This window comes from Primulina tabacum, chromosome 11, assembly GCF_025594145.1.
Source record: "Primulina tabacum isolate GXHZ01 chromosome 11, ASM2559414v2, whole genome shotgun sequence".
NCBI classification, from domain to species: Eukaryota; Viridiplantae; Streptophyta; class Magnoliopsida; order Lamiales; family Gesneriaceae; genus Primulina; species Primulina tabacum.
This window is the reverse complement of record NC_134560.1, coordinates 25,499,072-25,525,163: the sequence shown is the minus strand read 5'-3', so window position 1 is coordinate 25,525,163 and position 26,092 is coordinate 25,499,072. Positions and strand designations below refer to the sequence as shown.

Sequence of the window (26,092 nt, the reverse complement as noted above, 5' to 3'; positions counted from 1 at the left end):
CTCTCTCTCCTACTTCATCCCAATGAACAGGAGATCTACACTTGCGGCCATATAGTGCTTCATACGGAGCCATACCAATGGAAGACTGGAAGCTGTTGTTGTAGGTGAACTCAACCAATGGCAAGTTCGACTCCCAACTCCCTAAGAAATCAATGACGCAAGCACGGAGAAGATCCTCTAAAATCTGAACGACTCGCTCTGACTGCCCATCTGTCTGCGGATGGAAAGCTGTGCTAAACAGCAACTTCGTACCCATAGTCGAATGCAAACTCTTCCAAAATGAGGAAGTGAATCTAGGATCTCTGTCAGATACGATAGAAACTGGAATACCATGGAGTCGGACTATCTCTCGAATATACAGCTCTGCATACTGAACTATGGTGAAAGTCGTCTTAATAGGCAAGAAGTGCGCTGACTTGGTAAGACGATCTACAATCACCCAGATAGCATTCGATCCTCTGGCTGACCTCGGCAATCCGGTCCCAAAGTCCATGGTAACATTCTCCAACGTCCACTCGGGAATAGGGAGAGGCTTGAGCAAACCTGCTGGTCTTTGATGCTCCGCTTTCACTAATTGGCAAGTCAGACACTCGGACACAAATCGCCTGATATCCTTCTTCATCCCTGGCTACCAATACAATAGCTGCAGATCCTTGTACATCTTCGTACTCCCTGGATGAATAGAGTACGGCGACGTATGGGCTTCTGATAAGATATCTGCTCGGATAGAATCACTGCTAGGAACCCATATCCTGTCTCGGTATCTCACAATACCATCACTGACTGAATATAAGACACTATCCTTGGCCTCATCCCTCTGCTTCCACTTTGCTAACTGCTCATCTGATGACTGACCACTGCGAATACGGTCCAAAAGGGAAGACTGAATGGTCAAGGTAGATAGACGGGGAACTCTACCTTGAGGATAAGTCATAAGATCAAACCTCTGCATCTCAATCTGAAGAGGTCTCGACACTATCAAATGAGCCATCACTGCGACTTTTCTGCTCAATGCATCCGCAACTACATTAGCTTTACCCGGGTGGTAGCTAATGTAACAGTAATAATCCTTCACAAGCTCCAACCAACGCCTCTGACACATGTTCAGCTCCTTCTGCGTAAAGAAATACTTGAGGCTCTTGTGGTCGGTAAAGATCTGGCACTTCTCTCCATACAGATAATGCCTCCAAATCTTCAAAGCAAAAACTACTGCGGCCAACTCTAGATCATGGGTAGGATAGTTCTTCTCATGAGTCTTCAACTGTCTAGAAGCATAAGCTATCACCTTCCCATGCTGCATCAATACTGCGTCAAGACCGAGCTTCGAAGCATCGGTATACAGAACGAATTCACCGGACCCTGACGGCACGGCCAAAACTGGTGCTGAGATAAGAGCTTTCTTCAAATTATCGAAGCTCTTCTGACACTCCTCGCTCCAAACAAATTTCACATTCTTCTTGGTCAGTGCTGTGAGTGGAACTGCAATGAAAGAGAATCCCTTAATGAACTTCCGATAATATCCTGCTAAGCCAAGAAAACTGCGGATCTCTGATGCATTTTGCGGCACAACCCAATCTCTGACTGCTGCAACTTTCGTTGGGTCTACCTCAATACCTTTGCTGGATACAATGTGGCCTAAGAACGCCACCTTCTCTAACCAGAATTCGCATTTACTGAACTTTGCAAATAATTTGTGCTTTTGCAATGTCTGCAACACTGTGGCCAGATGCCTGCTGTGATCCTCCCGATTCTTGGAGTAGACAAGAATGTCATCTATGAACACTATCACAAACTGGTCGAGGTATGGCTGAAATACGAGATTCATGAGATCCATGAAGATCGCTGGCGCATTCGTCAGACCGAACGGCATCACAAGAAACTCGTAGTGACCATAACGAGTCCTGGAAGCTGTCTTTGAAACATCAGCATCTCTCACCTTCAACTGGTGATAACCGGAACGCAGATCTATCTTAGAGAAAATCGAAGCTCCCTGCAACTGGTCAAAAAGATCCTCAATCCTCGGAAGTGGGTATTTATTCTTCACTGTAACCCTGTTCAACTCCCGATAGTCAATACAAAGCCTCATCCTGCCATCTTTCTTCTTAACAAACAAGACTGGCGCGCCCCAAGGTGAGAAACTAGGGCGAATGAACTCCTTGTCAAGAAGTTCCTGAATCTGCTTCTTAAGCTCTGCCATCTCTGTCGGTGCAAGTCGGTATGGTGCTTTTGAAATCGGAGCCGTACCTGGCATAAGCTCTATGGAAAACTCCACCTCTCTCTCAGGTGGCATACCAGAGACGTCCTCAGGAAAAACGTCTAAGAAGTCTCTAACAATCGGAACATCTGAGGCTGTCTGACTGGGTGCCTCGGGGACAGATACAAAGGTTGCTAGAAACGCCCGACACCCTCTATTCATGAGCTTTCTAGCCTGAACATATGGAATAATACGTGGTAGAGGAAAGTACTTGTCTGGATCAAATAAGAACTGCGTCATTCCAGGCGGTCGGACTAGAACAGATCTCCGCTGGAAGTCAATCAAAACTCTGTTCCGCAGTAGCCAATCCATCCCTAGTATAATGTCAAACTCTGGCATCGGCAGTACGATCAGATCCGCATAAACAAGGTTGCCATGGAGCTCAAGATCTATGTCTCGGATCACATTGGTGGCTGCCATCTCCTCGCCAGACGACAGTACTACGGAATAGGCTATATCTAGCCCAATGGTCTTAACTTTGAGGAAATTAGCAAAGACCTCTGAAATGAATGAGTGAGTGGCCCCTGAATCTATCAAGGCCTTCGTAGCGAAACCGGATATAAAAATTCTCCCTGAAAGATCGGAACTCTAAGTTGAATCCAATAATTACAAAGACTAAACTTATAGACATGCAAAGGTTGAAGTTCTTCTAACTTAAATTTCCAAGATATTACAAAGTAGAGCATGCAATCGTAACGCAATTCTATGTTCAAAATATTAACCCAAAACATTAAGTTCCAAATGCAGACTCAAAGCTTAAGGTACCTGTCATCAGCATAGTATCGGGGTTCGTCTTCGTCACATGGAAAGCAAACACGCTGCCCTGGGTAGGCAGGTTCCTTTGAGGGCACTGCAGAAATAAGTGGTCTGGACTACCACACCTATAACACTTTCCTGAGCCGTACAAACATGCTCCAGGATGGCGACGTGAACACTTAGGACAGACTGGGCGCTCAGGAGCCCTCGGGGCTGGACGTCCCCGCTGCTGCTGCTGGCCTCTGTTTCTAGGCGGCCCGTGAAAAGGCCTCTTGTTCTGCTGCTGATGCTGCTGAGGAGGAGGGCGGTGCGGTACCTGGGCTGGTCGCTTTCCCAAGCGATCTCTCTCGATATCACGCTGATCCTGCTCTGCGGCTAGGGCTTTGGAGACAGCGACCTCATAAGAAGTAGGGTCAGACACCCTAACATCACGGCGCAAGATCAGCCGTAGACCCACCAGAAAATGCATCATCTTGGCTCTAGCATCGTTTGCGATCAGGGGTACAAAATGACAACCCCTCTCGAACTTACGGATGAACTCCGTAACAGTCATATCTCCTTGCCTCAAGCTCATAAACTCAGTGGTCAACCTGGTGCGCACTTCCTCAGCAAAGTATTTGGAGTAGAACACCTCCGTGAAATGTGCCCAAGTCAGGGTAGCCAAATCAAGGGCTGCTGAAGCTCCTTCCCACCATAAGCGGGCGTCTCCTCCGAAAATATAAGAGGCACAACGAACTCGATCCGCATCACCAAGCTTCGTGAAATCAAAAATAACCTCGAGGGACTTGATCCAGCCCTCGGCAATCATGGGGTCAGACGTCCCAGAAAACTCTTTCGGACGCATCTTCATGAATCTTTCATGGATAGCCTCGGGCCCTGTCGGCCTGGTCGCCACAGCATTGTTCCTCGCAAACTGTGCGAAGAACTGAGTCATCCTAGCTAACATCTGGGCATTCATGTCTGGTGGAGGTGGAGGTGGTAAGTCTCTCTCCTGCCTCGGCTCCTCTCTGTCCTCTCGGCGAGGCTCCTCCCCAGTAGGGCGCTCAAGGATGCGTCTAGGGGACATACTGTTCCATACATAACCCATACGTAACTAACATGCATAATTCCATAATTTATTTAAATTTAAATACTGAACAAATAAAATGAATCTGGACATACAATGCTTCATGAAATCATGCCGTTAAGAAAATAATTCATGCTTTAAAGAAAATGCGTAAATATAAACTTACAGACCGAAGACGTGACTTCATGAGCTTCTCTTGGTCAGTAGTAGTAAAACCCTATACAGAACCATCGCTCTGATACCATCTGTAAGGGGCCTAAAATCCTTACTTGGAAATTTGCGGAAAATTTAAAAATTTTCTTTTTAAATAATTAAAAATTGCCTCCTTAATAAATGAACTTATAAATAAAGTTTGATGTTTAATTTGGCAGCGGAAGAATTAACATTTTTGAAATAACTGTAAAAAGTTTTTCCAACAATAATTAAAACGTTTGAGCCATCAATTAAAAATAAATGCTGAACTGAGGTCCTCGGGTCCTACTACTGCCGACTCGAGCCTGCTCACTGGTCCCCGCCCTCGGCCCCGGCATCATCAGAACCTACAACAATCAAGTCTAGTGAGTCTAAAGACTCAACATGCATATATCGTAAATAACGAGTAAATACTATAGTAAAATTTCATGGAATAAAAATGTCATGTCATGAGGCATATCGTAAAAGTGTCGTGTCATGATTAATTATAATACGTGCATAACTGAACTGAAAATCGTAGTGAAAAATGTTTGCTCCTTGGAGCCCTGTACTGAAATAGCCTGTAATAATTTTCCTGGTGAGATTATGGTATACGCAAGTGGCCCCTGCACTGAAACTGACCGGTAACTAGCGACCAGATAATAAAATGCTCCCATGACCGGTAACTGGTGACCGGATAAAATAGTAAACGTCTGATCAGACTGTAGCCACAGTATACTGGGTGAAACAACTCAACTGACCGGTAACTGACGAACGGACCAGTAACTGGCAACCGGATTTAGCAATAATCCCATGATAGTGAAATGGCCACAAGCAATATCGCATAATCTCAAAAATGAGCATTTTATATATTTATGCACGTAATATAATTAAATGGCACAATTAAATATCCTGAAATAATTTACTGCATGGATTGGATCGCTCCCAGGCTCGCTGCAACCTAAATATGTCATGAAAAATATGCAATAGATTTATGGGACCAAACTATGCAATAACATTCTAAAATGTGACAATTACGCCTACCGACTTCGTATTTAATCATGACTCCGAACCAACCCGAACCAACACTGAACCGTCATGTATTCATGATTAAAATACGCCTAAAATGATAAAATAATGCTCCTAAAATGGTGAGGGCTGAAATCTAGGTGAATGGAGGCCAAAACAAGAAACGCTCTTTCGAGAGTCAATTTGGCACATTGCACCGTAATTTCTCGTACGACCTCAAAAATGAACCGAATTACAAACGGTCAAAAACATGATCTTCCTAACTCAATGAGGCAGTGTCCAGTCCAAGGCCATAGGCTAAAAGCCGACCGAGAACTCTAACGAGCCACTGAACCGTCACAGCAAGTTGCTGTCCAAAAAATACAGCAGTTGTGCTTGGTTTGCTTGCGTCGTTTGTGAGGCTAATGGCCATTGGGGCTTGAACCACCGACCAAAACCTCTTACCAACGTCCCAAGGAATGATTCGAACCATGGCTAAGGGCTTTAAACCAGCCATAATTCGGAATATTCCAGCAACAATCGAAAAGATTCACCCGAGAGCACCTTTGCATGCGCGTGTGGTGTTTAGCTTTGCTTGCTGTCTCGTGTCGTTCCAGTGGCCATTTAATTGACCATGGCACGACCTAGACATCTAGGGGTATGGTATGAACCGTGGCTAAGGGCCATAGGCAAACCAAGATCCACACCAAACCACCCAAAACCGAAACTCATATGCTGTACCAAGGAAGGGCCGAAAATGGGGAAGGGGCTGTTCTTGTTGTTTTATTTGAAAACCGATGCACCATGGACCGAGCCACCAAAAGGGCAACTTAGTCACGTCTTAGACATGCTAGGAAAGTGATCTAACCATGGCTATAGGCCCTTGGGGCAGCCAAGATCAGATCCTTTCTCCTATGACAGCAAACTGAATTTTTCGAAAACTAAAAGGGCCAAGATTGAAGAGTTGCTGTCAAATTCGAATTCTATCATGCATGGGGCTTGTTTGAAATGACCAACATGGTCTTGACACACCCTAGTATGTGTCTAGATCTAGCCTAGTGAGCCTGGAGTCAAGCCATCCACCTGAAACATCAAAACAAGAGAACCCGTGAAGAGCATCATGAAAATCGAAAATTCTGCATTCTTATTTTCTGAAAAATTCTTGATGTATTTCGGTTTTTGCCTAATAAAACATGATCATGTAATGAAAATAATTGATATTAGGACTTGATTGAAGAGTCAAGGAAGAATATATGCATGCCTGGTTTCGTTTGAAAGAAAAACGAAAAGAAGAGACGATCCGGCGCGGAGGATTGGAGCGTTTTGCTACCTAGCTTGTTACTGAATTTTTCCTCTTGTGTCTAGCTATGCAACCCACGGTTTTCTACTCTGAAATGGCTCTGATTTTCGAGATTAGGGAGATGGGAAAATGGTTAGGGGAGTGAGGGAGATGGGTGCAAAATATAAGGGACAAATCAAGACCAAGTCTCCCTCATTTTGAAATTTGAATTGGTTGATATCAAATGGCTTCTTGGATGGATCTAGAATGAGTGGCCGATTCTCTCATGCAAATCTAGACTAGGATAAAGCTTAATAATTAATTAATTAAGGTTGATTAATAATTAAAAGGTTAGCATGCTAAAATAACAAAGAATGGGTCAAAGGGTGAGTTGGCATATCAATGCTTAATCAATTAAGGGTGGCCGAATTTACAAAATAAAAAAATGAAGGGAAAATGTTGTTTAGTTGATAAATTTTAATACCTTAAGAGCCTTACCTATCCCTTAATTAATTTAGTGAACTAACCCCTTAATTAAGAAACTTAAGTGAACTTATTTCCTACTCACCTCAAGTAATTTAAATAATTCCTTGAACTTCCTTATTAACTTAAATTAACTTACTTGCTAGCTAAAATAAATTCTGGAAATGATTTCTAAATCTTAAATTTTATCTCTAAACTCCAACTCCAGTCCGGCCTCACTGAATTAACTGAAATGGTAAAAATCAAACTACTGCATGAAATAATAAAATAATTAACTTTAAATACTCATGCAACAAAAATCATTTTAATTTAAATACTAGAACTATGCATGGTTTATACGTAGTTTAAGTTACGGGTTCTACACTGGCACTGCTCCATGGAATGTCTCCCTCCGCAAGTCTTGCAATAAACTCAAGTATAACTCGGGCTAGAACCACTGGAGCTAGACGAACCGCTCCCTAACTTCTTGAACTGTTTCTTTCGAGCTTTCAGCAAATCTTGCTTCCGACTCATACTGCCACTATCAAATCTGAGAGGCGATTGCTGTGTCTGGGGTCGGATCACATCCCACCTTTCTCGTTGTCGAATCAGACTCACCTCAGCATGGGTATTCAGATAAAGAAGTTCCAAAATAATAATTTCAAATATTATTAAAATAAAAATTGTTCATACATAGAGTTTAAACATGAACCCTCGGCCAACTTTTGGCTCGACGGGCACCTACTCTAACAATCTTGTAATGCCCGAGATTGTAGTTTGATACTTTTGAGTTATCCTATATTATATGAATAAGGGAATGGAAGAACAAACATGGAGAAGCGACGTTGCAATTCGAGTTTTGGTGGCAAAGAGACACTGCACCCGCGCCATAAAAACAACAGCACCCGCGGTGTTAGTGCAGTAAGGTCCGTGCACCCGTGGTATAAAATGCAGCGCACCTGCGGTCGTGTCTTCTGAATTGTTGGATGTGATACAGTATGCTTAGTGCACCCGCGGTGCAAAGCGAGCGCATCCGCGGTGAGACGTGCAGAATGAAAAATAAGCCAAGTGTCCTTCCCATGCACTTAAATGCTTCCACCTCTTCACTCCTTCACAATTTTTAGCGGAAGAACGAACCTCCAGGGAAAAAATATCAACAAGCTTCATCCCATATTAGAAACTTGATTGTGCAACATCTAACCATCCTATTTTGAATCCGAGCTTAGATTCTTGCTCCTTGCATCATAGACTTTTAAAGGATGTAAGTTTTGTTACGTTCTTGCTTGAATTGAAATAGCATGTTGGGGGAAATCAGATTTTGAGCTATATGATCTGTTCTTAATATGTTGAGATAAGTAGAATCGAAATCGGATCGAAGAAATATTACCGTATGCGATTATTACGATTTTCCAGCATATATGTGTATGAGATTATGTAGATTTCAGCATGGTAGATGGTGTTATGATGAGAATTATGAGTTATTGTTATTGATTATTGATGTTTGAGTTGATCGGTATCGCGAGATTATGCCGTTATGCCGTCGAAATGTACCAGGAATGAATATTGATACGTACATGTATTGATTTGAGTTAGAAATTGATAGAATGCATCTTGAATATCTCATTTCAGATTGGTCTTGACAAACTTCAACATCGAGATTTCGACATCGACAAAGACTAAACAACGAAAGGTATAATTCAATGTTTGATTGGGGGAAAGATAACTCGAATCAGATCCGGTTTGAGTTTCCCACAAATCACATACTAGATTTCTATACCTTGTTATGTTGTGCTTTATATTGATTTATATACAAGCATTGAGATAGGAGAGTCGTTGGCAGATATGACAAGTTTCTAGACATTCGGTGGTATCGAGGCATAGGAGAAGATCGACTCCGATTGTAGACATTCGATACAGACAGGGCCGAAGTCTAGGAATAAGACGTACCGCCACCCCGATTGGGAGAGTAGGTGGGAGACTTGTTACGTCTTATTCACACCGGGATCCCTAGACTTAGATACGAGTCGAGTCAAAGATATGAGTGTGATTTAAGTTGCTTGCCTTGTATTGATTATGTTTCATAGACTATGGGACGTATTGCTATTGGTTACATTCATGATAGTATGTTCATGATTTATATTGTGTATATGCATGTGTACATGTTTTATACTGGGATTTGTTCTCACCGGAGTTTCCGGCTGTTGTTGTGCCTGTATGTGTGCATGACAACTGATGGGACAGGATCAGGGTCGAGACAAAGATGAGAGATCGAGATAGCTTGGTGATTTCGGGCGTAGAAGACAACTAGATGTTCTACATGTACTATGTAGTTTGTTAATAACACTGGTTTGTATAAACTAAATAGAACAAGACATGTACTTACGTTTGTTGAAATAAAATAGAGTTAACCTTGATGTATGATTTATATACAGTTGTTTTTGATATTAAAAGCAAAATTTTGACCCACATTTTCTAGCAAAGATCCAATTAATCCCAAAGACAAGTGAGTCAGAGCCCGTGTCCCCACAACACGTGGTATCAGAGAGTTAGATACTTGAGATTGAGATATAAGCGAGTTAGCGGGAATAGATCAAATTTTCTTCCTTGCTTTTATTGTGCTAGCATGATTTATTGCTTTCCCTATTACATGTTGTATTGTTATCTGAGTTGATTACTGCCTGTATTTGCAAAGACTGAATCAGAAACGATTCTAGATCAGAGGTATATGATCAGAGGAGGACTGAGACATATTGTATAGATTATGTACTAATCCGTTTAATAATCAAATATGCCTCCTCGACGAATACCGAAACCAGTAGCAGTGTAAGGTCAAAAATTAAGACAACGTAATCCAACTGCATGCGAATCTAGGAAATAATGAAAAATAAGTAATAATTGATTTTAATTGCTAATTAATTATGTGACATACTTGTTCGTATGTTAAATGAGATTTTTATTGTCATCATGCATAAAATTGTATTTTTAAGGAATATTCAAGTGACGATCGAGGAACGGGGACCGATGGCTGAAAAATATAAAATGTTTTTATTAAATAATTATTTTTAATTATTTAAAATACGGTCGATGCTTTATAGTATTATTGAAAATAAGGGTTTGGAGGTGATTTTATACGCCGGAACGTAAATTTTATCGGTGTTGGTTTTCAACTAAAATACGAGCTTTTTGGCCACTCGGCTAATAAATTCACTTATTTAATTAAAGAAAAACTTTGGTATTATTTTATTTAAATCTTAATTAGACTAATGGGCCTGCTTAGATGGCTTAATAGGCCTAATTAGCCTTGTAGGTGATTAACTTATATTTAAAGTGTTAAAAAATTACAAAACCCTAAACCTCGCACACAAATCCATCGGCCACCTACTTTAAAATTCTGAAAAACTCTCCCAAGCACTCTCCACACACACACACGGCACTTTGAAGCATATTTTGGAGGGTTTTCGAAGATAGTTAGCAAGGTAGAAGCTATCGTCGCGTCCCGTTCTTCGTCGTCAACGATTATTCGAGCGTATATAACGCAAAGGCACGCCATACATCTCCTTTTCTCATCTATCATATCATAGTATTTTTTGAATTATTGTATGCATAAAGTTCATGGAATTATTTCTGAAAATTTCGGTTTATTGCTTGTATACTTGAGGAAACTTGATTCTTTGAATCCTATAACTTGTTTATTGTTTAGTTAAGGGGCTGCCATGATTAGGGTAAGATCAAGTAAGGTTTATACATGTTTTAGAGTCCCACACACCACCCAACACTCGGCTGGAACAAAGAAAAAAAAAGGAAAACAAGAACAAGCAACAACCGTAACCTTGCTGTCAAGGGTATATGGGATCGGGTTCCTTGTTCCAGGGGTTGGCTTGGTCTAGGCTTGGGCCAGGGCTCGGCTAGAGTCCGTCACGTGTCAGGGGGAGAGTCCTAGCCAAGCTAGGACTCACGGTCAGGGCTGGGGAAGAGTCCTAGCTATGCTAGGACTCCACCCGAGAACCATGCACAAGTTGGTGCAGGGTTTACGCACAGGTCCAGGGGATGAGAGGCTCAACTCAGGGTCATGGGCTGGGTTAGAAGGAGTCCCTAGGGTCCTAAGTAAGTGCACATGGGTTGGGTCCAAGGGTTGGGGCGTTGACTGGAGCCACAAGCTCCATAACGTAGAGTCCCTCCTAGGTGAAATTCTCGGCCAAGCTTAGGGGATTTTTGGGCTGCACGTTTTTGTAGTTTAGATAGGTTTCTTGGTGAACCTAGGGTCCAGTAGGCTAATTTGGGAGGTTTTTCAGGTTTTGGACCAATATGGTTCGGGGGTAACTCGTGTAAATCGAAAGTTGGCTTGGGGTCGAAGTTTAGGTGTCAAATAGGGTTTTTAAAAAAAGAAAATTTGGAAAACGGCTCACGGGGGTCAAGTCGTGGTCCATAAGGGCTCAAATAATATAAAAAGACTAAATTTAGAATTTAGGAATTTTATATTAAAGTTTGGGATTTTTCGAGATTAAAACACCGTCAAAACAATTAATTAAAGATAAATGAAAAAGTCTAAGTTTTAAGCCAAATAAAATTATGGGAAAATTAATTTGGGTTTAAATAATTATTTGGGACATGTTAGAATCATGAAATCAAGGAAAAAGTCGAAAATGTAAAATGTCGAGTCTAGGGGTAAAACGGTTTTTTCACACCTAGAAATAAGTAAAGGTCATGGCAGTGCCCTAAATGCTGTTTTTATGATATTATGATTATTTTTAAATGTTTATGATGTATCCATGATTAAATTATGATTTTTAAAATGTCTATTTGATTTTTATGATTTATGGAAGATATTTAAAATACATGTTGCATGCTTGGTTTCAAAATGAAAAATGCAAATATTATTCACGATTTTTCTAAACTGATGTGAATGAAAAATGTTGAAGGAAGTGAAGTGGTTGTCACTAATTCGTTAATGATGGCGACGTCGTGAGGGTGATGGTCCCAGTGGGAGCCCGACGATCGTGTTTCCATTATTGCGAATATGAGGTTATGAGGATATGATGTTTGAGGTAAGAATGGGAATGTCGTGAGGAGAGAAGGCCCCAGAGGGAGCCCATTTATGAGAGAAGGCCCAAGAGGGATCCCCGACGATCGTATTTCTATCCGATCATGATAGGCCAAGGCTCAGTTGACCGGTGAGAGTGTCGCTGATGTCCCCGCCGCCCAGTACTGTGGTTATATGTAGATGGATCCATCGATTTTCATGTCATGTTGAGGAAAGTCACAATTAACGATCAGAATTCAACAAAGAAAAAAAAAGGAAATGTTCATGATTATGTTTAAGGTTTTATGTCATGTCATGTTGAGGAAAAGGAAATTCATGTTTGCATGTCATGAAAATGTTTATGTTTATAGTTTTATGCATCATGAAAATATTTACGAAAATGTTTATGTTTATGCATCTTCATGAAAACGATATTTTAAGTACAAGTATTTTTCACCGTTATATGTTGACTGTATTACGTATTACTCGTTATAAATATTATGGTGTGTTGAGTCTTTAGACTCACTAGGTGTGATGGATGCAGGTGAGTTTGAGGGAGGACTTGACGGGTGATTTGACTGGACTGAAGGCGCACACAACCCGAGGACCAGCGCTTCTACTTTTTCCGCATTATGACTTTTGACTCATGCTTTATGATTAAAGATTTTGAAGATTATTTATTTATGCATTTGAGAGATTTTTGAGAGGTTTAGTATGAGCTATTCTTTTCAAATTATTGCTTTTTAGGTTTGGTAAAATGTTTGACGATTTTATGCTTTAAAATATTTTCCTTTGGATTTTTAATTAGCAGTTCGATGTTTATTTTTAAAATGATGTCAAAAATATTTTATGGTTCGGCCGATGCTAAGTGAGGGAAAAAAAAATTTCTAGTACTTTTAAAGCAATAAAAAGGGCAGATGTTTCAGTTGGTAACAGAGCAAAGGTCCTGTAAAGGGTTGTGCCACCATCAGCGCCGGAAAGATCAGTCGTCAAGCCTCAAGTTGTAAGTTTTACTTGCTTTATGTGATTCTATATGATTTAACCTGCATGACGTTATGGATAATGTGTTTTTGATACATGTTTATTAGCTTTTTGAGTAGTATTGCCTTGCATGCTTAAAATGCTAATTAAGTTAGGATGTGTTACATGATTAGAGAACTTAGATTTAAATGCATGTTGGTTACGTTAGAATTTGGAAAACATTTAGATATAATGCCTCCTAGACGTGCACCCGTTCATGAGAATCAAGCCGAGAACACTGTTAACCGTCGAGGAAATAGTCAAGGGAATGGACCTCCACCACCACCACCACCACCACGGGATGCTGCTACATGTGCACTTGAGGGGATGGCTCGTCTCTTCGAGCAGCAGGCAGAGCAGCAGCAGTTACAGCAGCAACAGTTACAACAGCAGTTACAGCAGATGCAGCAGCAGCAGGCGACTAGGCAACAGCAGGATGTTTATGAGCAGTTCCGGAGGCTAGGGCCGAAGAAATTTTCTAGCACTACCGATCCTTTTGCTGCAGAGGGTTGGATTCGTTCACTTGAGGTACATTTTCGCTATCTTGATATGGGGGATGCGGACCGGGTGAGATGTACCACTTATCTGTTTAGAGACGACGCTTCTTTATGGTGGGAAGGAGCCGAGCACGGTGTCGACCTTGCCACACTCACTTGGGCACAGTTCAAGATGAAGTTCTATGAGAAATATTTCACCCCGGATGCAAGGAGCCGAATAAAGAGGGAATTCATGGCTCTTCGCCAGGGAGATGCCACTGTTGCTGAATTTGTGAAGAAGTTTGATAGGGGTTGCCACTTTGTGCCTCTTATTGCCAGGGATGCTGAAGAAAAGCTCAGAAACTTTATGGATGGCCTACGACCTACCGTTCGGGATAAAGTTATGATGATGCGTCCGGAGAATTATGCTATGGCAGTTACTTATGCATATCAGGCTGAGCAGTCCTTGAAGGACATTGAGTTTGAGATTCAGCGCAAGAGGCAGGACTATCAGAATAACAATCAACCCAACAAGAAGCCAAATACTGGTCCTCCTAAACCTCAAGGGCCTCAAAAGCCCCAAGGTCAAATCAAGAAGCCAGCGCCACCAAGGCACAAAATCTTGGAACACCAAAGCCTGCTGAGAGGCAACTATGCAAACAGTGCAACCGCCCACATCTTGGCAAGTGTGAATGTGGATCATTTAAATGTTTCTACTGCAAAGAGGATGGACACAAAGCCAATGACTGCCCAAAGAGGAAAGCAGCTACTACGGCCCGAGCTTTTGTTATGAATGCCGAGGATGCTGAGGAAGAGGCAGACACTACACACATCACGGGTAACCTAGTCATTTAACACTTTTATATTGCTTATTATTGCATGAAATGTTAAATTGGTTATTAGAATTGATTTGAGATCAAGTTTCAACCTAGAATAAATTAGGTTGCATGTACTACTTAGTTGGACTTGAGTGATGATTTTAGAAACCCTAGAAAATGATTTGAATTTTGTACCTTATTTTATGTGAAGGATGAATTGATTCCAAATAAAAAGTTTTAGGGCCAAAATTAAAGAAAATCATAATTAAGGGGGATTTCGAATTTTTGGAGGGGTTAACATGCAATTCCGAAAATTAAAGGGACTATAATGCAATAATTCGAAAATTTTGGGGTCAATTTTGCAAATTTCAAAAATTGAGGGACTAAGGTGCAATTTGTTTTAAAGAAATGTTTAAGTTCAACGCGCAATCTTCTTATAACTTTGGGAATTAATGATATTAAATCCTTAAGATTCAACGCGAAAAGATATATAAGACAATTTTCATCGCAGGGAGGATCATCATTTTAGGTGTAGCTACCTATGCATTGCTAGATTCAGGAGCTACACACTCTTTCATATTTGAAACCTTCATAAAAAGACTGAAAATTACTCCTCAAGATATGTTTTGGGTTTCAAAGTTTCTATTCCATCCGGCGATCAGATGCTCACGTCTAAGATTGTTAAGAATCTGGAGCTTCGGTTATTCAAAGATGTTGTTCGGGCAGATCTTATTGTGCTTCCTATGCCCGAATTCGATATTATACATGGGATCGATTGGCTATCAGCGAATGGAGCATCGATTGATTTTCGTCAGCGATCAGTATCTATTAGGCCACCTAGTGGTAAATCTTTTGTCTTTGAGGCGGCAAGAAACAAGCAAATGCCGCACATTATCTCTTTTCTATGTGCGAGGAAGCTTATAAGCGTGGATGTCAAGCTTATCTAGCATGTGTCACTACTACACATGAATCCATTAGTCAGAAGATAGAAGATGTTGATATTGTGAGAGATTTTCCTAGCGTCTTTCCCGACGACGTTTCTGGCATTCCGCCCGATCGTGAAGTGGAATTCTCTATTGATCTTATGCCGGGCACTGTTCCTATATCTAAAGCACCTTATCGTCTAGCACCTGTTGAAATGAAAGAAATAAAAGATCAAATCCAAGAATTGCTAGACAAGAGTTTCATTCGCTCTAGTTACTCTCCATGGGGCGCTCCGGTATTGTTTGTGAAAAAGAAAGATGGCAGCATGCGTCTTTGCATTTATTATCGAGAGCTTAATCGGGTCACTATCAAAAATAAGTATCCACTGCCTAGAATCGAAGATTTATTTGCTCAGTTGCAAGGAGCATCGATATTTTCTAAGATTGACCTGCGATCTGGATACCATCAATTGAAAGTCAAAGAATCTGATGTTCACAAGACAGCGTTTCGCACGAGATATGGGCACTATGAGTTTATGGTCATGCCATTCGGGTTGACCAATGCGCCAGCGATCTTCATGGATCTCATGAATCGCGTATTTCAGCTGTATCTGGATCAGTTTATTATTGTCTTCATTGATGACATATTGATCTATTCCAAGAGCCAAGAGGAGCATAGCCGTCATTTGAGGACCGCACTACAAGTATTGCAAGACATAAAGCTTTATGCCAAATTCAGTAAGTGTGAGTTTTGGCTTGATAGAGTGGCATTCTTAGGCCACATCATTTCTAGCGATGGAGTGGAAGTTGATCCAAGCAAAGTGGAAGCAGTGAAAGAGTGGCCAGTACCGAAAAGTGTCACCGAGATTCGCAGTTTCTTGGGACTAGCCGGCTATTATTGCAAGTTTATTAAGGGGTTCTCATCTATTGCAGTGCCTTTGACATCTTTGACGAAGAAAAATGCTAAGTTTATTTGGGGATCCGAGTGTCAAGACAGTTTTGACAAGTTGAAGCAAGCCTTGATATCCGCACCAGTGTTATCTATGCCATCGGGGCAAGGGGAGTATGTTCTATATACCGACGCTTCTAAACTTGGTTTGGGCGCAGTTCTGATGCAAAACGACCGAGTTATCGCCTATGCGTCAAGACAGTTGAAAATTCATGAAAAGAACTACCTACTCATGATCTTGAGCTTGCAGCAGTAGTCTTTGCACTAAAAATTTGGAGACACTACCTTTATGGGGAGAAGTGCAAGATATTCACCGATCATAAAAGTTTGAAATACTTCTTCACCCAAAAGGAGTTGAATATGAGACAGCGCAGATGGCTTGAATTGGTAAAGGACTATGATTGTGACATTAGCTACCATCCGAGGAAAGCTAATGTAGTGGCAGACGCATTGAGTAGAAAAGCAGCAGTTATCACTCATTTATCACTCCAAAGACCGTTGCAGTCCGAGATACAGCGGTTTGAGCTTACAGTGTATGCTAGGGGCGAGGCCCTTAATCTTGCCACATTATCAGTACAGTCGACTTTGAGAGACAGAATTCATGATGGGCAGTCTACTGATGAGCAGTTGCAAAAGTGGATAGCTAGAGATGAAGCCAAGGGCCGGAATTTATATTCAGTAGTGGATGGCTTGGTCCGTTATAGAGACCGTCTATGGGTTCCTAGTGATGATTCCTTGAGAAACCTTATTATGAAGGAAGCCCATGACACACCATATTCCATTCATCCGGGAAGCACAAAAATGTATAGAGATCTGCAGTTGTTAATATGGTGGCCAGGCATGAAGAGGGACATTCTGAGATATGTATCCGAGTGTTTGACTTGTCAGCAAGTCAAAGCAGAGCATCAAAGACCAGCGGGAAAATTAAAACCACTCTCTATTACCGAGTGGAAATGGGAGAACATCACTATGGACTTTGTTGTGGGATTGCCAAATACAGTTAAAGGATTCAATGCCATTTGGATGATTGTTGATCGTCTTACGAAATCAGCGCATTTTCTACCTATTAAGATGACATTCACCATGATTCAGTATGCAGAGTTATATATTCGGGAAATAGTCCGTTTACATGGGATTCCGGTGTCTATTATTTTTGACAGAGATCCGAGATTCACATCATCATTCTGGAAGAGTCTGCATGCAGCAATGTGGACCAAATTATTGTTCAGTACAGCATTTCACCCTCAAACCGATGGTCAGATAGAAAGGGTTATACAGATTTTGGAAGATCTACTACGAGCATGTGTTATTGATTTTCAAGGCAGTTGGGAACCAAAATTACCTCTAGTGGAGTTCACTTACAATAACAGCTATCAATCATCAATCGGGATGGCTCCTTTTGAGGCACTCTATGAAAGGAAGTGTAGTTCTCCTATTCATTGGGACGAGGTTAGAGAAAGAAGAGATATTGGTCCAGATGTGATTTAGGAGATAGCTGAGCTTGTAGTCAAAATTCGTGACAGAATGAAGACTGCATAAAGCCGATAAAAGAGTTATGCGGACAAAAGGCGAAGGGACTTAGAGTTTGCAGTGGGCGATCATGTATTTGTGAAAATAGCACCCATGAAGGGTGTTATGCGCTTTGGCAAGAAAGGCAAGCTTAGTCCAAGATTTATATGTCCGTTTGAGATTTTGGAGAGAGTCGGGACACTAGCTTATAGAGTGGCATTGCCACCTGCACTTTCTGAAGTTCACAATGTGTTCCACATTTCGATGCTGCGAAAGTACATGTCTAATCCGTCACATGTGCTTAATTATGAACCTCTTCAACTAACTCCAAATATGACATATGATGAAAGATCAGTCCAGATTTTGGCAAGACAAGAAAGTCGATTGCGTAACAAAGTCATTCCAATGGTCAAGGTCAAGTGGCTGAATAACTCGGAAGAGGAAGCTACTTGGGAAACCGAGAGAGACTTGAAGAGTCGCTATCCAGATCTATTCGGTAAGTTTTAATTTCGAGAACGAAATTTTATTTAAGGGAGGGAGGAATTGTAAGGTCTAAAATTAAGACAACGTAATCCAACTGCATGCGAATCCAGGAAATAATGAAAAATAAGTAATAATTGGTTTTAATTGTTAATTAATTATGTGACATACTTGTTCATATGTTAAATGAGATTTTTATTGTCATCATGCATAAAATTGTATTTTTAAGGAATATTCAAGTGACGATCGAGGAACGGGGACCGAGGGCTGAAAAATAGAAAATGTTTTTATTAAATAATTATTTTTAATTATTTAAAATATGGTCGATGCTTTTTAGTATTATTGAAATAAAGGGTTTGGAGGTGATTTTATACGCCGGGATGTAAATTTTATCGGTATTGGTTTTTCAACTAAAATACGAGCTTTTTGGCCATCCGGCTAATAAATTCACTTATTTAATTAAAGAAAAACTTTGGTATTATTTTATTTAAATCCTAATTAGAATAATGGGCCTACTTAGATGGCTTAATAGGCCTAATTTGCCTTGTAGGTGATTAACTTATATTTAAAGTGTTAAAAAATTACAAAACCCTAAACCTTGCACACAAATCCATCAGCCACCTACTTTAAAATTCTGAAAAACTCTCCCAAGCACTCTCCACACACACACATGGCACTTTGAAGCATATTTTGTAGGGTTTTCGAAGATAGTTAGCAAGGTAGAAGCTATCGTCGCGTCCCGTTCTTCGTCGTCAACAATTATTCGAGCGTATATAACGCAAAGGCACGCCATACATCTCCTATTCGCATCCATCATATCATAGTATTGTTTGAATTATTGTATGCATAAAGTTCATGGAATTATTTCTGAAAATTTCGGTTTATTGCTTGTATACATGAGGAAACTTAATTCTTTGAATCCAATAACTTGTTCATTGTTTAGTTAAGGGGCTGCCTTGATTAGGGTAAGTTCAAGTAAGGCTTATACATGTTTTAGAGTCCCACACACCACCCAACACTCGGCTGGAACAAAGAAAAAAAAAGGAAAACAAGAACAAGCAACAACCGTAACCTTGCTGTCAAGGGTATAGGGGATCGGGTTCCTTGTTCCAGGGGTTGGCTTGGTCTTGGCTTGGGCCAGGGCTCGGCTAGAGTCTGTCACGGGTCAGGGGGAGAGTCCTAGCAAAGCTAGGACTCACGGTCAGGGCTGGGGAAGAGTCCTAGCTATGCTAGGACTCCACCCGAGAACCATGCACAAGTTGGTGCAGGGTTTACGCACAGGTCCAGGGGAAGAAGGGCTCAAATCAGGGTCATGGGCTGGGTTAGAAGGAGTCCCTAAGGTCCTAAGTAAGTGCACATAGGTTGGGTCCAAGGGTTGGGGCATTGGCTGGAGCCACAAGCTCCATAACGTAGAGTCCCTCCTAAGTGAAATTCTCGGCCAAGCTTAGGGGATTTTTGTAGTTTAGATTGGTTTCTTGGTGAACCTAGGGTCCAGTAGGCTAATTTGGGAGGTTGGTCAGGTTTTGGACCAATATGGTTCGGGGGTAACTCGTGAAAATCGGAAGTTGGCTCGGGGTCGAAGTTTAGGTGTCAAATAGGGTTTTTAAAATAAGAAAATTTGGAAAACGGATCACGGGGGTCGAGTCGTGGTCCATAAGGGCTAAAATAATATAAAAAGACTAAATTTAGAATTTAGGAATTTTATATTAAAGTTTGGGATTTTTCGGGATTAAAACACCGTCAAAACAATTAATTAAAGATAAATGAAAAAGTCTAAGTTTTAAGCCAAATAAAATTATGGGAAAATTAATATGGGACATGTTAGAGTCCTGAAATCAAGGAAAAAGTCAAAAACGTAAAATGTCGAGTCCAGGGGTAAAACGGTTTTTTTACACCTAGAAATTAGTAAAGGTCATGGCAGTGCCCTAAATGCTGTTTTTATGATATTATGATTATTTTTAAATGTTTATGATGTATCCATGATTAAATTATGATTTTTAAAATGTCTATTTGATTTTTATAATTTATGGAAGACATTTAAAATACATGTTGCATGATTGGTTTCAAAATGAAAAATGCAAATATTATTCACGATTTTTCTAAAGTGATGTGAATGAAAAATGTTGAAGGAAGTGAAGTGGTTGTGACTAATTCGTTAATGATGGCGACGTCGTGAGGGTTATGGTCCCAGTGGGAGCCCGACGATCGTGTTTCCATTATTACGAATTTGAGGTTATGAGGATATGAGGTTTGAGGTAAGAATGGGAATGTCGTGAGGGGAGAAGGCCCCAGAGGTAGCCCATTTATGAGAGAAGGCCCCAGAGGGAGCCCCGACGATCGTATTTTGCGTTTGTTGTGTTTGTTTAGAATCTCGTGCTTTAACCTATTTTTCTCGAGGGCGAGCAAAAGGTTAGTATGAGGGGGTTGATAGGACTCGTTTTTACGTGTTTTTAGTGTTGGTTTTGAGTCGCATTCATGCATCATATTAGTTTGTTTAGTTTAATTTTGCATCTTTTTAGCATTATTTAGCATTTGACTGACCTCGTGTATTTTGTGGTGATTTTGTAGGAATTGAACCAAAGAGTGGGAGAAACTTTGGCATAATCTCGAAGAGGATTCGCTAGGGCGGTCAAAAGTGACCGCCCCAGCGAGCATTGTGGTCTGGCCGAGGATTATTTTGCGCAAGTGTCTCGCTAGGGCGGTCAAAAGTGACCGCCCCAGCGAAACCAGGGACATGCTCAAGGAAGCTTATTCGAGGACCTCTCGCTAGGGCGGTCAAAATATACCGCCCTAGCGAGAAGCGAGAATGAGAAAGATTTGTTTCCAAATTTCTAGGGACTCTATCCTACACCATAACCTAACACACGAGAACAGCAGCCGTTTTTCATCTTTTATCAGACTTTTCATCATTTTTCTTGGAGAGGAGGCTAGGAGCAAAGGAGATTTCGAAGACCTCGAGATTTCCACGCGTCGTGGCCGTCATCCATCGTCATCTTTAGTATTTTCATTATTCAGTATTTTATTTCTAACATTGATTGTTGGTTTTTATCATTAATTTCAGTAGCTAAACTCTAGATTTGTTGGGATTTGAGGGGATCCTACCCCGTACTCGGTGTTTAACATTATTTCTCGACGTTTTCATTTGTTAATTGTTTATGCTATTGTTCTTTCGTGTTTCAATCGAAGCCTAGCTAACTTCCTTTGATTATTTCATGTTGTTGATGAGTTCGATAGAATAGTTAACAATAGGATCAAATAGTATAAACCACGGATTTACAATTTTAGTAGATATACGGAATTGGGTACGTGTCGATAGTGATAGTTCACCCGAATGAAAGCTAGTGGATTCCATAGAATGTAATGCAATCTTGAACTGTTAAATATTTGAGGATACTTGAGTACTGCATGTTTTTTATTAGTATTAATATAGCTCGACAGAGTATATTAATTAGTCTAGGGAATTCCGTCGAACGCACGAGTAAAAGTCGAGTGTAATTATTTAAACACGAGTGGTAGGTGAACTGATAATTCCCAACAAATTCATTTCTCATTTGATTTAATCCAAATTAATCATTGCGTTCTTGAACACGTTTTCTTTGCAATTTAATTATTTTAATTGTTTACTTTACATTAGTTTAATCATCAACTCAATTTATCGTTGCTAAAGAAATTTTACTTGAAAATAAAAAATAGTGTAACGCAGTCCTTGTGGAACGATACTCGTATTCACTTACGTTTATTATAACTTGACTACCGTGCACTTGCGATATTTAAATCGAGCTTTCATTTATAAAATAAATTTTGGGATTATTCACTGTGCAAGTTTTGCTCGATCAAGTTTTTGGCGCCGTTGCCGGGGACTGTTGATTCACAATTTTTTATTTTTCATTTAAATTCTTTAGTATTATTTATTTTATTGTTATTTGATACTCTCATTGTGTTGCAGATTTTTCTTGTGGTGCATGCGAAGATCACTCGAGTTTAAGCTTGAGCGTTTTGACCCCGAGATCGAACGCACAGCTAGACGTCGACTACAGCAGCAAAGAGCGAAGGAAAGAATGGAAGGCGATCAACAAAGAGAGGAGCCAAGGCGTATACCGATGTTGGATTATGCACAGCCGTCTCTTGATGGAGCACGTCCAAGCATCGTAAGACCAGTCATCCAAGCTAATCAGTTTGAGATCAAGCCAGCTATCATTCAGATGATTCAGAACACTGTCCAATTTGGGGGAAGTGCACTTGACGACCCTAATTCTCATACAGCTGACTTTCTTGAAATTTGTGATACTTTTAAGTTTAATGGCGTGTCTGATGACGCTGTTCGTTTGCGTTTATTTCCATTTTCATTGAGAGATAAAGCTAAGTCGTGGTTAAACTGTTTGCCTGTAGGGTCTATTACTACATGGGAAGATATGGCAAAGGCATTCCTGATCAAGTACTTTCCTCCGTCGAAGACTATGAAGCTCAGAGCCGACATTACTACTTTTGCTCAATATGAGCAAGAGTCACTTTACGAGGCATGGGAGCGCTACAAGAACTTGTTGAGGAGATGTCCACACCATGAGCTGTCTCTTGGGTTAGTTGTTCAAACTTTCTACTACGGTCTGCTTACTCCTAACCGTACTATGATAGATGTTGCTGCCTGTGGTAACTTACTGAGAAAGACGGCGGAGGAAGGATATGAGTTATTGGAGGAGATGGCTGCTAGTAGCTATCATCCTCAGTCTGATAGGCAGAGACGAGGTGCTGGAGTTAATCAAGTTAATGATTTGTCGGCGGTTTCAGCACAGTTAGAGGCTTTGAATAGAAAGATTGATGGGATGAGCATGAGTGGGTCGGCTATGCGTCTGCAAGAAATTTTCTGTGATAAGTGTGGGGGTGAGCATGATGTGCAGGATTGCCAAGATGGCAATCCATTCTATGTGCCTGAGGGAGCACCGGTAAAACAAGTGGGATTCCAGAACCGTCCTAGAAATTACCCTTACTCGAACACATATAATCCGGGATGGAGGAATCACCCAAACTTTTCATGGGGAGGTCAAAACAACCAACATCGCCAACAAAGAGGTCCACCATATGTGATGCACCAAGGATTCAAGCCAGAACCGTCTCGGGAGGAGAAGTCCAATTTAGAGCAAATGATGACTAAATTTATTTCTGCAACAGAGACGAGATTTCAGAACCAAGATGCATCCATAAAAGGGTTAGAGAATCAAATTGGACAATTGGCTAAGCTGATTGCTAATAGGGAGCAAGGAACTTTACCAAGCAACACGGAAACTAACCCAAGAGAACATGTGAAGGCGGTGGAATTGCGTAGTGGAAAAACACTCGGGTCTAATGAGGAAAAGACCAAGCACGGTGAGGATGAGGTGAAAAATCGAGGAGGTAAGTCTTCTAACTCCACATCTACACCTATTGCACAGAATAAAATTGTTATCCCTCCACCTTTTCCTGCAGCAATGAAGAAAGCTAAATTAGATGCACAATTTGGTAAATTTCTTGAGATATTTAAAAAATTGCATATTAACATTCCTTTTGCTGATGCTTTATTGAATATGCCAAGTTATGCAAAATTCTTGAAAGATATCTTAGCAAATAAGCGGAAGCTAGAAGATCATATGACGGTGAATTTGACCGAAAATTGCTCCGCTTTAGTTCAAAACAAGATGCCTCCGAAGCAAAAAGATCCAGGGAGTTTCTCGATACCTTGCATTATTGGTGACATTAATTTTCATAAAGCTCTATGTGATCTTGGTGCGAGCATTAATCTGATGCCTTTTTCTGTGTTTAGGAGACTGGGATTAGGTGAACCCAAGCCAACTAGGATGTCGTTGCAGCTGGCTGACAGATCTGTCAAGTATCCACGTGGGATTATCGAAGATGTTCTGGTGAAAGTGGATAAATTTATTTTTCCTGCAGACTTTGTGGTACTTGACATGGAGGAAGATCTAGAGGTGCCTTTAATCCTAGGGAGACGGTTTCTGGCTACAGGGAAAGCACTGATTGATGTTGAGGAGGGGAAATTGAGACTGAGAGTTGGAGAAGAAGAAATTATTTTTGATGTTTTCAATACTCTCAAGCACACAATGCACAATGATAGTTGCTTTCGTATTGATGTCTTGGATTCGCTTGTTTGTGATTTTGTGCAGGATGGATTGAAAGAACCATTGGAGGCCACTCTCACTACTGAAAAGCAGGAGGACGAGCTAGACGAGGAAAAGATGGAGATGGTAGCTCATTTGAATGCCATTCCACCTCTGAGAAAGCAAGTGAGGCTTAGACTAGAGGAATTGGGAGACAGAAAAAATTTAATGCCTCAAAAGTCAAGCCTAGAGGAGCCACCTACTTTGGAGCTCAAACCATTACCTCCACATCTCAAGTACGTATATCTAGGAGAAAATAATAAATTGCCTGTTATTATTTCCTCTTCTTTGACAGATGATATGGAGAGTAAGCTCTTGGGAGTCCTCAAGGAGCATAAAGGAGCGTTCGCTTGGAAGGTTTCGGAAATAAAAGGGATAAGTCCTTCGATCTGCATGCACAAAATTCTGATGGAAGATAAATACTCACCTCTAGCACAACCACAAAGGAGACTCAATCCAAAGATGCAAGAGGTAGTAAAAGCTGAAACAATTAAACTTCCGGATGCAGATATTATCTATCCTATCTCTGATAGTGCGTGGGTAAGTCCTGTACAATGTGTGCCTAAAAAGGGTGGGATTACTGTTATTGCTAATGAAAAAAATGAGTTGATTCCCACTAGAACTATTACGGGTTGGCGTGTATGCATAGATTATAGGAAATTGAATGATGCAACCCGTAAAGATCACTTTCCCTTGCCATTTATCGATCAAATGATTGAACGATTAGCAGGTCATGAATTTTATTGCTTTTTAGATGGATATTCGGGATACAATCAAATCACAATTGCACCTGAGGACCAAGATAAAACTACTTTCACTTGCCCTTATGGTACTTTTGCGTTTAGGCGTATGCCCTTTGGTTTATGCAATGCACCTGCAACATTTCAAAGATGCATGACCGCTATCTTTCATGACATGACTGAAAATTTCCTTGAAATCTTTATGGATGACTTCTCTATTTTTGGCTCCTCATTTAATGAATGTTTAGAGAATTTGAACTTGGTGTTAGTTAGATGTGAGGAGAGCAATTTGGTGTTGAATTGGGAGAAGTGTCATTTTATGGTTCAAGAGAGGATTGTGTTAGGACACAAGGTATCGGAGAATGGAATTGAGGTTGACAAAGCCAAGGTGGAAGTAATCAAAAACTTACCCCCACCTTCATCAATAAAAGGAGTTAGAAGTTTCCTAGGGCATGCTGGTTTTTATAGGCGTTTCATTAAAGAATTTTCCAAAATTGCTAAACTTTTATCCTCTTTGTTGATGAAAGATGCTGAATTTAATTTTGATTCTACTTGTCTGCATGCATTCGAGATACTCAAGGAAAGCTTGGTGACAGCACCTGTTCTGACTGTCCCTGATTGGGAGCTACCGTTTGAGGTGATGTGCGATGCTAGTAATACAGCTGTTGGTGCGGTGCTGGGTCAAAGGAAGAACAAGGTATTTCATACCATCTACTATGCAAGTAAGACTTTAAATGATGCTCAATTGAATTACGCTACTACTGAAAAGGAATTGCTTGCTATAGTATTTGCTTTCGACAAATTTCATTCATACCTTGTTCTGTCTAAAGCAACTGTGTATACAGATCATTCTGCCCTAAAATACTTGCTTGCTAAGAAAGATGCGAAACCTAGGTTAATTAGGTGGATTTTATTATTGCAAGAATTTGATCTCGAAATTCGAGATAAAAAGGGTGTGGAAAATGTAGTTGCTGACCACCTGTCTAGGCTTGAGCATGTTAGAATTAAGGGCAGT

The 26,092-nt window shown here is 40.7% G+C and overlaps 1 protein-coding gene and 1 non-coding gene across 2 annotated transcripts; one reads left to right on the top strand and one right to left on the bottom strand.

Annotated features, from left to right (window-relative positions):
• Positions 1-13,438: 13,438 nt before the first annotated feature.
• LOC142519708 (uncharacterized) lies at positions 13,439-22,343 on the top strand. The gene is made up of 2 exons (XM_075622737.1): positions 13,439-13,900; positions 22,212-22,343. Exons 1-2 carry the CDS (start codon positions 13,439-13,441, stop codon positions 22,341-22,343), a joined length of 594 nt encoding a protein of 197 aa, XP_075478852.1.
• Positions 22,344-22,651: 308 nt separating this feature from the next.
• On the bottom strand, positions 22,652-22,758 carry LOC142519965 (small nucleolar RNA R71). Its single transcript, XR_012813849.1, has one exon. It is a non-coding gene; the product is annotated as a small nucleolar RNA R71 (small nucleolar RNA).
• Between the last annotated feature and the right edge of the window lie 3,334 nt (positions 22,759-26,092).